The sequence below is a fragment of the Mandrillus leucophaeus genome, unplaced genomic scaffold, assembly GCF_000951045.1.
Source record: "Mandrillus leucophaeus isolate KB7577 unplaced genomic scaffold, Mleu.le_1.0 Scaffold262, whole genome shotgun sequence".
Lineage (NCBI taxonomy): Eukaryota > Metazoa > Chordata > Mammalia > Primates > Cercopithecidae > Mandrillus > Mandrillus leucophaeus.
The window spans coordinates 3,944,701-3,961,165 of NW_012102721.1; the positions used below are offsets into that span (position 1 = coordinate 3,944,701).

Here is a 16,465-nt window from a genome sequence, read left to right on the forward strand (position 1 = left end):
AGATGAAGTCATGCTCCGTCACCCAAGCTGGAGTGCAGTCGTGCCATCTTGGCTCACTGCAACCTCCGCCTCCCAAGTTCGAGTGATTCTCCTGCCTCAGCCTCCCAAGTAGCTGGGATTACAGGTGCTCACCACCATGCGTGGCTCATTGTATTTTTAGCAGAGACAGGGTGTTGCCATGTTGGCCAGGCTGGTCAACTCCTGAGCTCAGGTGATCTGCCTATCTCAGCCTCCCAAAGTGTGGGATTACAGGCATGAACCACCACGCCCAGCTGGAAAGTACTTTCTTTAAGTGAAAAGGTGAAAGCTCTCAATTTCATAAGGAAAGAAAAAAATCATTTGCTGAATTTGCTAAGAACTTCAATAAATACAGTAAGATATTTTGCGAGAGACCACATTCATGTAACTTTATTAGAGTTAGTTGTTAATCTCTTGCTCCAACTAATTTATAAATTAAACTGTATTGTTAATTGTTGTTAATCTCTTACTTTGCCTAATTTGTAAATTAAACTTTATCACAGGTATGTCTGTATAGGAAAAAAATAATAATAATATAGGTAGATTATATTATTAATCTGAAAACACACAACCTGAAATGCTTCAAAATCTAAAACTTTTTGAGCAGCAACATGATACTCCAAGGAAATATTCATCGGAGGGTTTTGGATTTGGGATTTTCAGATTTGGGATGTTCAACTGGTAAGCATAATGCAAACATTCCAAGATCCAAAAAAATTTGAAACACTGCTGGTCCCAAGCATTTTGGAGAAGGGATACCCAACTGGTATATATAGGGTTCTGTACTATTTGTGGCTTCATGCATCTACCTGGTATCTTGGAATGTACCCTTTGTGAATGACAGGAAGACCACTGTATATTGTTATTAACTGTAGTCACTATGATGTGCAATAGATCTGTTGAACTTATTCCTCCTGTGTAGCTGAAACTTTGTACATTTCCACCAACATCTTCCCAAACCCTGAACCTCTGGCCTCTGGTAAGACCATCCTTCTCTCACCATCCTACTCTCTGCTTCTATGAGTTCAACTTGTTTAGATTCCACATGTAGGTGAGAACACGTGGTGTTTGTCTTTCTGTGGGTGTGTTTCTCTTAGCATAATGTCCTCCACATTCATCTATGTTGTCACAAATGGCAGGATTTCCTTCTCTTTTAGGCTGAATAGTATTCTATTGTGCACTCTATTATACCACATTTTCCTTATTCATTCATTCATGGATGGGCACGTAGGTTGATTCTGTATTTGGCTATTGTGAATAATGCTACAGTGAACCTGGGAGTGCAGATCTCTGTTTGACATACTGATTTCATATCCTTTGGATGTATGCTCAGATGTGAGATTGCTGAATCATATATTCTACTTTTAATTATTTGAGGAATCTCCATACTGTTTTTCCATAATGGTTATACTAACCTATGTTCCCACCAATAGCGTATAGGGTTTTCTTTGCTCCACATCTTCACCAACACTCATTATCTTTCCTGTTATTAGTAATAGCCATTCTAACAGGTGTGAGCTGGTATCTCATCATGCATTTGCATTGCCCTGATTGTCAGTAATATTGAACATGTTTTCATATACATTTCAGTTATTTGTATGTCTTATTTGGAAAAATCTTTATTCAAGTTCTTTACCCATTTTTCAATCAGGTTTTTTATTTGTTTTCTTGTTATTGGTTTTTTGGGTTCCTTGTATGTTTTGAATATTAATCACTTACCAGATTTACACTTTGCAAATATTCTCTCCCATTTTGTAGGTTGTCTCTTCACTCCGTTGATTGTTTCCTTTGCTGTGCAGAAACTTTTTGGTTTGATGTAATTCCCGTTGCCAATTTTTGCTTGTGTTGCCTGTATTTTTAGGGCATATTCCCCAAATCATTGCCCAAACCAACATCATGGAGCGTTTCCCTTATATTTTATCTAGTAATTTCATATTTTCAGGTCTTATGTTTAAGTCGTTAATTTATTTTGATTGACTTTTTTATGTGGTGTGAGATGAGGATCTAATTTCATTCTTCTGCATATGGAGATCCAGTTTTCCCAATACCATTTATTGAAGGGACTGTCCTTTCTCCATTAACTTGAGTTGATATTATGATGTTAACTGTGGACTTTTCATATGTGGTCTTTATTGTGTTAAGGAACATTATCATGAAAGGATTTCAATTTTGTCAAATTCTTTTCTTGCTTCTACTTTCTGTCTAAACCATATGACATTATCATACAGCTTTTGTCCATTCTGTTGATGTGGTATATCACATTATTGATTTGTGCATGTTGAATCATCCTTGCATCTGTCCTTGCAAGGATAGGTCCCTCTTGGTCATGGTGATTTAGTTTGGATATTTGGCCCTGCCCAAATCTCATTTGGAATTGTAATTCCCAATGCTGGAGGTGGAGCCTGGAGGGGGAGGTATTTGGATCATGAGGGTGCATCCTTTACAGCTTGGTGCTGCCTTTGTGATAGTGAGTTCTTGTGAGAGCTGGTAATTTAAAAGTGTGTGGCACCTCCCCCTGCCACTCTATCTCACTTGCTCCTACTTTCACCATGTGACATGCCTGCTCCCCTTCACCTTCCACCATGATTGTGATTGTAAGCTTCCTGATGCCTCCCTAGAAGCTAAGCAGATGCCAGCACCAAGCTTTCTGTAAAGCCTGCAGGACCATGAGCCAATTAAACCTCTTTATAAATTACACAATCTTAGACATTTCTTTATAGCAATGCAAGAATGGACTAATACACATGGTGAATGATTTTTTTAATGTCTTGTCAAATTCAATTTGCTAGTATACATATTTTGTTGAGGAATTTGGCATCTATGTTATCCGGGATATTGGCCTACACTTTTATGTTCCTGTAGTGCCCTTGTCTGGCTTTGGTATCAGGGTAATACTGGCCTCATAGAGTGAGTTTGGAAGCATTCCCTCCTCTTCAGTTTTTTGGAAGAGTTTGAAATTGGTTGGTATTAGTTCTTTAATTGGTTGATAAAATTCAGCCATGAAGCCATCTGGTCCTGGGATTTTTTTTTTTTTTTTTTTTTGATGAAGACTTTCTATTACTGACTTAGTCTCCTTACATTTATTGGTCTATTCTTTTTTTTGGTGTATAATTGTTCACAATAGTCTCTTATGATACTTCAGTGTTTCTGTGGTATCAGTGGTAATGTCTGCTCTTTCATTACTGATTTTATTTTGAGTCTTCTCTTTCTTTTTTTCTTAGTCTAGCTAAAGGTTTGTCAATTTTATCTCTTTTCAAAAAACCAAGTCTGTTTTTATGACCTTTTCTATTGTTTTTCTAGGCTCCATTTCATGTACTTCTGTTATGATTGTTGTCATTTTTTTCCTTCTAACTTTGGGCTTAGTTTGTTCTTCATATTCTAGTTTCTTGATGTATAACCTTAGGTTGTTTATGTGAGACCTTTTTTTAATGTACGCATTTATTACTCTAAACTCCTCTTAGAACTGTTTTGCTGTATCTCATAAGTTTTGATTTGATGTGTTTCTGGGTGTTTTTTTTTTTTATTTTTTTGTCTCAAGATAGTTTTTAATCTCCCTTTTAATTTCTTCTTTGATCCATTGGCTGTTCAGAAGCCAATGTTGTTTGATTTCTATATATTTGTGAATTTTCTGAAATTACTTTCTGATCTAGCTTGAATCCATGTCCTCACCAAATCTCATGTTGAATTGTAATCCTCAGTGTTGGAAATGGGACCTGGTGAAATGTGATTGGCTCCTGGGAGTGGATTTCTTATGAATGGTTTAGCACCATCTTCTTGGTACTGTTCTCATGATAATGAGTGAGTTCTCACGAGATCTGGTTGTTCAAAAATGTGTGGTACCTCCCTCTTCTCTCTCTTGCTTCTGCTCTGGCCATGTGATATGCCTGCTACCCCTTTTGCTTCTGCCATGATTATAAGTTTCCTGGGGCCTCCCCAGAAGCTGAGAAGATGCTAGCATTATACTTCCTGTACAGCCTGTGGAACTGTGAGCCAATTAAAACCCTTTTCTTTCTAAATTACTCAGTCTCAGATATTTCTTTATAGCAGTGCAAGAATGGACTAATACAGAACATTGGTACATAGGAGTGGAGCATCGCTATAAAGATATATGAAAATGAGGAAGCAACTTTGGAACTGGGAAACAGGCAGAGATTGGAAAACTTTGGAGGCTCAGAAGACAAGAAGATGAGCGAAAGTTTGGAACTTCCTAGAGACTAGTTGAATGGTTGTGACCAAAATGCTGATAATGAGGTGGATGGTGAAGGCCAGGTTGAAGAAGTCTCAGATGGAAATGAGGAACTTATTGGGAAATGGAGCAAAGGTCACTTTTATTATGCCTTAGCAAAGAGCTTGGCTGCATTGTGCCCCTGACCTAGGGATCTGTGGAACTCTGAACTTGAGACTGATGATTTAGGGTATCTGATGGAATAAATTTCTAAGCAGCAAAGCATTTAAGATATAGCCTGGCTGCTTCTAGTAACCTGTGCTCATAAGTGTAAGCAAAGAAGTGACCTAAAGTTGGAACTTATATTTAAAGGGGAAGCAGAGCATAAAAGTTCAGAAAATGTGCAGCCTGGCCATGTGATAAAAGAGAAAAGCCTATTTTCACAGGAGGAATTCAAGCAGGCTGCAGAAATTTGCATAAGTAAAAAGAAACCTAGTGCTATTAGCCAAGACAATGGGAAAAAGGCCCCAAAGGCATTTCAAAGACCTTTGCAGCAGCCTCTCTTTTCACACAGGCCCAGAAGTTTAAGAATACAGCATGGGCCGGGCGAGGTGGCTCAAGCCTGTAATCCCAGCACTTTGGGAGGCCGAGACGTGTGGATCACGAGGTCAGGAGATCGAGACCATCCTGGCTAACCCGGTGAAACCCCGTCTCTACTAAAAAATACAAAAAACTAGCCAGGCGCTGTGACGGGCGCCTGTAGTCCCAGCTACTCGGGAGGCTGAGGCAGGAGAATGGCGTGAATCCGGGAGGCGGAGCTTGCAGTGAGCTGAGATCCGGCCACTGCACTCCAGCCTGGGCGACAGAGCGAGACTCCGTCTCAAAAAAAAAAAAAGAATACAGCATGGTTTCATGGGTCAGCCCCAGGGCCCCACTAACCTGCTGTTCCCTGCATCTCAGCAGCTCTTGTTTCAGCCATAGCTCAAAGGGGCCCAGGTACCGCTGAAGCAGCTGCTTCAGAGGGTTCAGGCCATAAGCCTAGGGGGCGTTCACATGATATTAAGGCTGCAGGTGCACAGAATGCAAGAGTTAATCCTTGGGAGCCTCCACCTAGATTTCAGAGAATATATGGGAAATCCTGAGTGCTCAAGCAGAAGCCGCTGCAGGGGCAGAACCTCTACTAGAACGGTGCAAAGGGGAAATGTGGGGTTTGAGCCCCCACACTAGTTCCCACTGGAGCACTGCCTAGTGGAGCTGTGGGAAGAGAGCCACCACCCTCCGGACCCCAGAGTGGCAGATCCTGGCAGCTTGCACCCTCAGCATGGAAAAGCCACAGAAACCTAATGCCAGTTTGTGAGAGCAGCCTCAGGGACTGAGCCTTGCAAAGCCACTGGGGTGGGACTAGTTGCCCAAGGCCTTGAGAGTCCACCCGTCACACCAGTGTACCCTGGATGTGAGACATGGAGTAAAAGGAGATTGTTTTGGAGCTTTAAGATTTAATAACTGCCCTGCTGGGTTTTGGACTCGTGTGGGACCTGTAGCCTCTTTCTTTTGGCTGATTTTTCCCTTTTAAGATGGGAATATTTTACCCAATACTTGTACCTCCATTGTGTCTTGGAAGTAAATAACTTATTTTTGATTTTTACAGGCTTGTAGGTGGAAGAGATTTGTCTTATCTCAGATGAGACTTGGGATTTTGGACTTTTGAGTTAATGCTGGAATGATTTTGGACTTTGGGGGACTATTGAGAAGGCATAATTGTATTTTGCAATGTGAGAAGGACAAGATGTTTGGGGGACCAGGGGCAAAATGATATGATTTGGATTTATGTCCCCAACAAATCTCATGTCAAATTTTAATCCCTGTTGTTGGAGGTGGGGCATGGTGGGAGGTGTTTGGATCATAAGAGTGGATGCCTCATGAATGGTTTAGCACCATCCCCTTGATGCAGTGCTCATGATAGTGAATTTTCATGAGATTCGGTTGTTTAAAAGTGTGTGGCACCTCCTTCCCACCCTCATTCTCTATTGCTCCTGCTCTGGCCATGCTCCCACTTTGCCTTCCACCATGATTTAAGTTTCCTGAGGCCTCCCCAGAAGCTAAGCAGATACTAGCACCATGCTTCCTGTACAACCTGCAGAACCATGAGCCAATTAAATCTCTTTTCTTTATAAATTACTCAGTCTCAGGTATTTCTTTATAGCAATGGGCTAACGGCCTAATGTACTCCTATTATTGATTTCTAGTTTCATGCCATGGTAGTAGGAAAAGATACTTGATGCTATTTCAATCTTCTTACGTTTGTTAAGCTTTGTTTTGTGACCTAATATATGGTCTGTCCTGGAAGGCATTCCATGTGTGCTTGAGAATAATGGATATTTTGTTGCTGCTGAATGGAATGCTCTGTATATGTCTATTAGATGCATTTGGTGTAAAGAGCAATTCAAGTCTCCTATGCTGAGTGTTGATGTCCCATCAGTATTTATATGTTGAAACCTCATCACTCATCTGATAGTATTAAGAGGTAGGGCCTTGTGGAAAGTAAGACATGAAGACTTATAGAGCCCCTATGAATGGTATTAACACCCTTATAAAAGAGATTGAAGGGGGCATGTTTGCCCCTTTCCACCATGTCAGGACACAGCAACAAGGTGCAATCTATGAAAAATGGGCCCTCATCAGACATTGTATCTGCTAGCACCCTGACCTTGGATTTCCCGGCCTCTAGAAGTTTAAGAAATAGGCCAGGCATGGTGGCTCACATCTGTAATCCCAGCACTTTGGGAGGCTGAGGTGGGTAGATCACCTGAGGTCAGGAGTTCAAGACCAGCCTGGCCAACATGGCAAAACCCCATCTCTACTAAAAAGACAAAAATTAGCCAGATGTGGTGGTGCATGCCTGTAGTCCCAGCTACTTGGGAGGGTGAGGCAGGAGAATCGCTTGAACCTGAGAGGCAGAGGTTGCAGTGAGCCAAGATCATGCCACCACACTCCAGCCTAGGCAACAGAGTGAGACTCCATCTCAAAAACAACAAGAAGTTTAAGAAATAAATTTGTATTATTTACAAATTACCTAGCCTAAGGTTTTTTTTTTAAAACAGCCTGAACAGACTAAGACAAAATTTAATTTTTAAATAATTTTCTGCCTGGCTGATCTATTGTTGAAAATGGGATATTGACATCCACTACTATTATTGTATTACAGTTTATCTCTGCCTTCAGATCTCTTAATTTTTGCATTTAGGTGCTCTGATGTTTGGTGCATATATATATATATATACGCACACACACAATTATGTCTTCTTGATGAATTCACTCCTTTATTATCATATAATTACCATCTTTGCCTTTTTTCAAAGTTTGACTTAAAGTCTGTTTAAACTGATGTAAATATAGCTATCCCTGCTCTCTTTTGGTTTCCATTTGCATGAAATATTTTTTCCATCCTTTCATTTTCAATCTATACATTTTTTAAAGGTGAAGTGAGTCTCCTATAGGCAACATATAGTTGGGTCTTGTTTTTGTGTTTGTTTTTAAATCCATCAAGCTAATCTGTATCTTTTGAGAATTTAATTCATTTACATTTGAGGTAATTATTGATAGATAAGGCTTTACTGCTTCCATTTTGTTCATTGTTTCCTGGTTGTTTTGTAGATCCTTTTTTCCTTTCTTCCTGTCTTACTGTCTTTGTTTCTGATTATATGGTTTTCTATAGTGGTATACTTTGATTCTTTACTTGTGATCTTTTATGTGTAATCTACCATTTTGCTGACTATACTTCTTAGTTTAAGGTGCTAAGAGTACAGTAATTCATAAAATAGAGCCAAGTCTCTACTCAAACTTAAGGTGAGAGAGTGCTTTCTGAATTCCTTTCTGCAGACTTAGGATTTAAATCTGAAGTGAGCACAGCCCTGTGGGTTCTGTGGGTGATGATAGACAACTATTCTGGGATCTGAGTGGGATCAGTAGTGATACAGTGAAAGATGTGTGGGGGCTGTTGGGACATGGGAGCCTCAGGGGTGTTCGGGGCCAGGTGGACTCCTCGCATTCCAGCCTCAGGTCCCTCAATCCTCTCAAATTGCTGACAACTGTGAAATAAGGATGCTGATGCCAGGATCTGACATCATAGCATCCTGGGCAAAAAGCTCAGTTCCTCACACTCAACTGAAGGAGAGTGGGTCAGCTGTGGTGGTCAGGTGTATGTGGTATAGAGTGTGTGTGTGTCTGTGTGTGATGTGTGTTTTGGGGGGGAATGTGTGTGGGAGTGGTGTGGTGTGTGTGTGTACATGTACAGTGTGTGTGTGTCTATATGGTATGGTGTGCATATGTGTGTGGTGAGTACATGGTGTGTGTGTGAGATGTGCAGTATGTTGTATGATGTGTGTGAATGTGTGCTGTGTATGGTGTGGTGTGTGTGTGTGTGATACATCATGTGGTGTGTGTGTATGCATGTGTGGTGTGTGTGTCAGTGTGTTGAGTATGTGATGTGTTGTATGCTATGTATGGTGTGTGTGTTTATAGTGTCTGTGGCATGTTGTGTGATGTGTGTGTGTTTAAGGTGTCTAAGGCTGTGTAGATGCGGACGCTTTATAGATGCTCCACAGAGGGCTGTCTTTGCTCACCAGCTCTCTTAGACCCCTGTAATCTTTCTTTTATTGTACTGCAAATTACATTGCCCACCAAGAACGTCACAATGGGCAGCCATGGGCAGTGATTCCCAGCCCTTTTGAAATTTTTACGCTACTCAGTATCCCTCTCTCTCTTTGCTTATTTGTCACTTTAAAATAAAATCAGATTCAGTGAGCTTTGTGTCTTTAGGGGAATTCTCAGTGAAGTCTGGAAACCCTTCCCCTCAGGTTTTCCCACTGCTGCTTGGAGTTTCTGGTATGAAGTGCTGGTGCTCTCCACCAAGCAGCAGGTGCATCTGCAAATTACTGTGGGATGTTAACGGCTATATACTTTCTTATTCATTACAGCCCCAGTCCCCAAAAGGCAAAAATGTGACCACTGGACTCCCTGCCCATCTGACACCTATGCCTACAGGTTACTCAGTGGAGGTGGCATAAACAAGTACGCCAAAATCTGCTTTGAGGATGACCTGTAAGTACCAGTGTTTAGAAGGAAAATAAAGCTATCCTACTGATTCTTCCACCTTCCCTGAGGCTGACCAAGCAGCAGTTCTGCCCATAGGAGAGAACCATATGTCGTTGGTCTCAGGCAAAAGGCTGAGAGCATGCAAGTGGAAATGAGAAAGCTCTGCTGTATTCACCAGGGAAGGAGCTGATTGTCTCTAATGGCTGTATGTGTCCGGTGTTGAATGGTTTTACTGTTTCATTTGACTGCAGTTATACTTAGGATTTAAATCTGAAGTGAGCACAGCCCTGTGGGTGATGATAGACAACTACTCTGGGATCTGAGTAGGGATCAGTAGTGATGCAGTGAAAGGCATGTGGGGGACGTAGGGGCATGGGAGCCTCAGGGGTGTTCAGGGCCAGGTGGGCTCTGAACAAAGTTAGACTACTTTAAAAAGCAAAGTTAGACTACTTTACTTTGAATATGTGGCAAAGTCCTTCAAAGTCATGGGAATATGAAAATTCAGCTGATAGCTTCTTAGTTTTATTTTATGATCCTCACCCTCCTGGATTAAAGCAGGTGTTGTTTCTGTTTGCAGTCCATATTTCACACTTCTTCAATATTTTGGGAAAATCCATATAGGATTGATACTATTTCTTTGTTAAATATTTGGTGTGATTTCCCAACAACGTCATCCTGGCCTGGAAGGGTTTATTTTGAGGTTTTTAACTGCAAATTTAATTGATGTAATAAGTACAGCACTACTTAAGTTATCTGTTTCTTCTTGAGTGGCCCTTTTTTTTTTTTTTTTTTTTTTTTTTGTGCTTCCTTGATTTATAGCACAGCCGAGTCTGTCTTTGTTCAGACTGAAATCAGCCATTTCTCTAAAAGGACAGTTCCTTAATGGGGCATGGTATTTAGAAACTGAGACCTAGACACCCATGGCCACTTTTAGTGGACAGAACCAAGCAATGCATTTGTTTCTAAATCATAAATTTACATTAGCATTTACAATTCAAATTCAACAGTGCAGGAGTCTTACCCCCTTAAGTTCTTTGATTTTACATTTTAACTCTTCCTTTACACTGAGAATCTTGGTTCCTAGTACTATTAACCTTTGCCTTCAAATTACAATACCAGGACTACTAACAATACAACTACTGAGCGAAGTTAAAAAATGTTGTTTGCAGTTCCTTACAGGTTTAAAAATATTTTATTAAGGGTATAAAAAGTCAGATATCTATATTAATCAAGGCTCTCCAGAGAGACAGAGCCAATGGCGGTGGGAGGTAGGAAGAGAAAGGAAAGAGTGGATTTATTTATTAGGGAAATTGGCTTATGCAATTATGGAGCCCAAGAGGTCCCATGACAGGCCATCTGCAAGTTGGAGACCCTGGGATGCTGGTAACATGGCTGAGTCCAAGTACCAAAGCCTCAGAACCAGAGAGGCAGATGGTGTAATTCTCAGTTTGAAAATCAATAGGAGATGGGGGGTCTGCTGGTGTCAGTCTTGGAGTCTAAAGGCTGGAGAGCCTGGAGTTCTCATGTTCAAAGTAGGAGAAGTAGAAGGGTGTCCCAGCTCCAGCAGACAGAGAGAGAGAGACAAAAGGGATTGAAGTTGTCTTTTTTTTTTTGAAACAGAGTCTCTCTCTGTCACCAGGCTGGAGTACAGTGGCGCCATCTCGGCTCACTGCAACCTCTGCCTCCCAGGTTCAAGCAGTTCTCCTGCTTCAGCCTCCCGAGTAGCTGGGACTACAGGCGTGCACCACCATGCCCAGCTAATTTTTGTATTTTTAGTAGAGACAGAGTTTCACCATGTTGGCCAGGATGGTCTTGATCTCTTGACCTTGTGATCCGCCTGCCTCAACCTCCCAAAGTGCTGGGATTACAGGTGTGAGCCACCATGCCCAGCCAAAGTTGTCCTTTTATAAGGAACCCACCCACTCCTGTGATAACAGCATTAATCCATTCAGGAGGGCAGAGTCGTCATGGCCTAATCACTTCCTAAATGTCCCACCTCTTAATATTGTTGCAATAGCAATGAAATTTCCACATGACTTTGAGAGGTGACAAACATTCAACTCATAGCAATGGCCACAGTCATATGAAATAATTACTTTCCCTGTAGTTATTTTACATTGGATTAATTTCCATTTGCTTTCAATGCTAGGTTTTTCTCTTTTTCTTTGGGTTTCATTTAATTTTTGTATATATATTTATGTTGTTCAGAAATCAGCATTATGTTTGAACATTACAGTTCCAAAAAAGGAGGCTCAGAGAAATCTTCCCTGTATTCTCCACCTTTTCTCCCCACCTCCTGTTCCCATCTCCATTAATTTTTAAATTCGTTTTTGATTTATTCTTCCAGTATTTTTTAATGGCAAAAAATAAGCTATATATATAAAATTAATACATATCTATGTATGTTTTGTATACATGTATATATGTGCATGGATACCTGTGAATATATGTATATGTGTGTATGAATATGTGCACATATATGTGTATATACACATGTATATACATACACACTCATATGTACACACACATATATATCCTTTCTTACATAAAAGGTGGTAAACTCTATACACAGTTTTGACTTTGGCTTTCTTCACTTAACAGTTAATAGAGATTATTCCATATCAGTACATAAGGCTTTTCCTCATTTCCTTTATTGATATGTGGTATTCCATAGCATGGATGTGTCATAGTTTATTCAACTAGTTCTGCACTGATAGGCATTTCTGATGTTTGATATATTTTGGTATTACCAATAATGCTGCAATGAATAACATGTGAATATATCATTTTGTAATACATTATGATAATGTGAACACTTGTGTAACCACCATCCTGGCTAAGAAGTAGACTATCACTTATCTCTCCATAAGCCCTCTGTGTACCCCTTCCCAAATGCAACTTCCTCTTTCCTTCCTGCCCAATGGTAACCTGGATTTTTTTTATGTCGATTAATTTCCTCACTTTGCTTGGTAGTTTTACTGCCTAAGCATGCATTACAAAATACTGTTATTTAATTAAACATTTGTTTAATGTTGTCTGTTTTGGACTTTGTATAAATGGAATCATAAACCAAATACTCTTTTGTGTCTGAGATTTATCCTTCTTGTTGGATGTAGCTATTGTTCTTAGATGTTCATTGCTGTCTCGTATTGCATTGCGTAAATATGTTACAGTTATCCACTCTATGGTTGAATGACATTTGAGTCTTCCCCAGTTTGGGGTTATTATGCCCAGTACTGTTTATGTCTCTTGGTGCACATGTACCTACATTTCTGTTGAGTGTTTTTTTGCAGAAGGATTCTCACAACTAGCCTCAAATTCGGTGATACTCTAGAAAAACTCCTAAGACCCAATAACATGTTACACTTATAGGTAAGGTTTATTACAGCAAAAGACACAGAGCAAACGCTGCTGCATGTTCTGCTGATGGTGAATTCTTCCAGTTTATGCTTCTCTGAAGTATCTTTATTTCACCTTCATTCCTGAAAAATAGCATGGTCTGCTGATGGTGAATCCTTCCAGTTTATGTTTCTTTGAAATATCTTTATTTCATCTTTGTTCCTGAAAAATACTTTTGCAGGCTGTGTTGGCCATTATTTTATTTCAGCACATTCAAGGTACTATTCCACTGTCTTCTAGGTTCTGTATTTTCCTTTTGAGAAGTCAGCTGACAGTCTTATTGTTGCTACTGTGAAAGTGACTGCCTGTTCCCCTCATCCCTGTAACCTTTGAGATTCCTTGTCTTTGGTTTTCAACATTTGTACCCCAGTGTGTCTTTTGTTGTTTTATCTTCTTTGGAGTTTTTTTGAGTTTCTTAAATATGTAGGTATTGAAGTCCTTCATCAAATTTAACAAATTATCTGCTCTTGTATCTTCTGCCCATTCACTTTCTCCTCTTCTTCTGAGATTCTTAATGAAACATATGTTAGACCTTATCACTACTATATTCTCTATAGCCTACAATCTATTTTGTATTTTCCATTTGTTTATCTCTCTTCTCTTTATCATGGTCAGAGATGTTTTCCAGTCGCTGATTCTCTCTTCCACTGTGCCTAATCTGCTGTCAAACCCATTCATTCACTACTGATTTTAGGTTACTATATTATCTTAGTTTTAGAAATTTATTCTGGTTCTTTTTTAAATCAGCATGTCAGTTTTGGTACTTTTCAGTTCTGAAATTTTTAATTTTATCAACCATGTTTTTGAATACATTATAGTTAAAGTCTGAGTTGGATAACTCTAGCATTTCGTCTCTAATTTAAGCATTTAGACCTTATTTGGTCTCTAATGTATACAACCATTTAGAGTGCCTGTGAGTCTGTCACTGTTATCTACTGTTTTCTGCTGGTTCCATTGGCTCTTGTGTGCGTTGGCTTCTTTCCTCACGTGTCAGGTTTCATATGATCTTGCACCTGTTTTTTTAGAAAAATTGAGGCATGGGATGATATCTTCTTCTGAGGAATTGTCTTTGCTTCTCCCAGGGACCTGGAACCTTTAGCAGAACAGGATGACCTGAATAAGTGTTAAAGATTTTCTGGGCCACCTGGTTGACTAAAAACTAGGCTGAAGTTTATACAAGCTCTGATTTATTTCTGGTTTGCTCTCACTTTCAGGATTCAACCCTTTGTGACCTCAGCCCAAATAAGATGTGGGAGATTTAACATGGCCCTGACCTTGGCTTCCAACTTCTGTTCCTTTGGCTCACATGGTTGTCAGAAGAGCTGTTCACATCCTTACACACCTTTTCTGGAATCAGAAAATTCTCCTTGGTTAAAAGTAGTTTTAAATGCTGGACTTACCAACATGAAATTTAGTCTTCTCCCAGATCTTGGCCTGGGAAATTCTTTACTACCTTATTTGGTCTCTAATGTATACAACCAGATCTTTAACAACAGCAGCAACAATAAAACTTGCCTCATGTTTCCTGTTTTTCTCTATTAGAGAGTTGGTTTAGATTAGCCAATTTTCTATTATCAGAAAGTTCTTTCTGCTTCAAGTTATTATGGAATATTCTCTAAAATTGTCAAAAAGCACTAAGCCTAGAAAACTCATAGGGGAGTTTAGGTAAAGGTGTCAAAACAGAATATTAAAGTTTTGTGTTCACTATTCCAAAGCATGGAGAAAGGAGGAAGGCTTCCAAATTCTTTTCATAAAGCTAACGTCATTGATTCTGACACTTGACAGTGGGAACATGCACATGTACAACATGCACACACACAATTTCTGTGATCTTCAGCAATAATTACCATCTCCAGGAAAGTCATTTAGTCTTCCTGATTTTAGGGCACAATCCTCTTGAATATGGCATTTCATATTCTCCAATTTAAAGGTTAAAAATTAAGTGACATGGCTGGGTACAGTGGCTCATGTCTATAATCCCAGTGCTTTGGGAGGCTGAAGCGGGCAGATCACTTGAGCCCAAGAGTTCAAGACCCGCCCTTAGCTGCATGGCAAAACTCCATCTCTACAAAAAAAATTTTTTTAAGTAGCCAGTTATAGTGGTGCACGCTTGTAGTTCCAGCTACTTGGGAGACTGAGATGGAAGGATTGTTTGAGCCTGAGAGGCAGAGGTTGCAGTGAGCCAAGATTGCACAACTGCACTCCAGTCTGGATGACAGAGTGAGACCCTGCCTCAATCAATAAATAGATAATAAGTTAACAAAAAAGTACATCTGTGAAGAGTCTGAGCTAAATAAATGTTGGTTTTTCTTCACCCTAGCCATTTGTCTAAATTGTAAGATTGAATGCAGTGTCCAGGTGCCCTGAGATTCCAGGTCCCCTGAGGGACTGAGTCTGTAGACATTGGGAGTAGATATGTGTGGGTAAGCATGGGGGGGGGGTGGTCTCAGGAGCTGCACCAAGGCCAGTGCAGACCTTCAAGGAAAAGGTGGGGGACAGCAGATGAGACTGACATTTGGTCAGGCGAAGACTTCGTGGAGCGGGGAGAGTTGCATGCCTCTTGGTACTTGACTAATGCTTAGCTCCATTTCAGGCTCATGGGAGAAAAGCTGGGAAATGTTGCCAGAGGAATAAACATTGCCATTGTCAACTGTAAGTTATTAAATATTTTCTTTAAACTTCTCTAAAAGCTCTCTGGTCAGATTTGCAAAGGTACCTTGGGTTTTCAAGACTTTTGCACATGATTTAGGCTAGATTTATATTTTAATGCATTTTAAAATTATATATTCAATTATTTTCACATGTCTCACGTCACAGATTATTTGTGGTTCTAACAACAAATAAACAACTGAAAACCAACTATAGATTTTATTTTAAAAAAAGGAAAAAACAGAGGGATAGGCCAAAGGTAGGGTTAAAACCAGAAGGGCCGCCAAAGGGGTGCAGACTATGGTCCTGGACTGAGCCTCTCATTTGCTCCCAGAGTCCCAGTGTCTGCTTAGGGGCTGAGACCACAGACCATCTCATACTTCTGTGTGATAAAAGCCACTGCAGCCTCATGGGAAACAAAACCTGGCCTTTCTCTTAGGTCTGGAAAAAAGTTCTCTCACAGTTACCATTGAGGGGCCTGGAGGAGAAGGAAAGGGTTTCCCACAACGTCCCTATGAGTGAGTGGACATATAGCCCCGAGACGCGAGGGCTGTGGAAGTGGAGATAAAATACTCCTAGTCTGACAGCCCTGAAGGAGACTGTAAAGTAGGAAGTGAACAGGCTGAGTGGGCTCTGGTGTTCCTGTGGGTTGAGGCAGGTGGGCCTGGTTGAGGGGGGCGTCTGGTGTTTCTGTGGGCTGAGGCGTGTGGGCCTGGCTGAGGGGGCTCTGGTGTTCCTGTGGGCTAAACTGCTTGGGCCTGGCTGAGCTGCTTGGGCCTGGCTGAGCAGACTCTGGTGTTTCTGTGGGGTGAGGCGGGTGGGCCTGGCTGAGGGGACTCTGGTATTTCTGTGGGATGAGGCGGGTGGGCCTGGCTGAGGGGACTCTGGTGTTTCTGTGGGCTGAGCTGATTGCGTCCGGCTGAGGGGACTCTGGTGTTTCTGTGGGCTGAGGCGTTTGGGCCTGGCTGAGGGGACTCTGGTGTTTCTGTGGCCTAAGGCAGATGGGCCTGGCTGAGGGGACTCTGGTGTTTCTGTAGGGTGAGGTGGGTGGGCCTGGCTGAGGGGGCTGTGGTGTTTCTGTGGCCTAAGGCAGATGGGCCTGGCTGAGGGGGCTCTGGTGTTTTTGTGGGATGAGGCGGG

At 41.0% G+C, this 16,465-nt stretch overlaps 1 protein-coding gene across 3 annotated transcripts in view; it reads left to right on the forward strand.

Moving 5' to 3' along the window:
• FAM3B (family with sequence similarity 3, member B) overlaps positions 1-16,465 on the forward strand; it is a 65,968-nt gene that overhangs the window by 20,626 nt on the left and 28,877 nt on the right. For all 3 annotated transcript variants that reach the window (XM_011984183.1, XM_011984184.1, XM_011984182.1), the window contains 2 exons: positions 9,160-9,283; positions 15,270-15,328. In XM_011984183.1, coding sequence (XP_011839573.1) covers positions 9,160-9,283; positions 15,270-15,328 — 183 coding nt within the window. The remainder of the gene's footprint in view (positions 1-9,159; positions 9,284-15,269; positions 15,329-16,465) is intronic.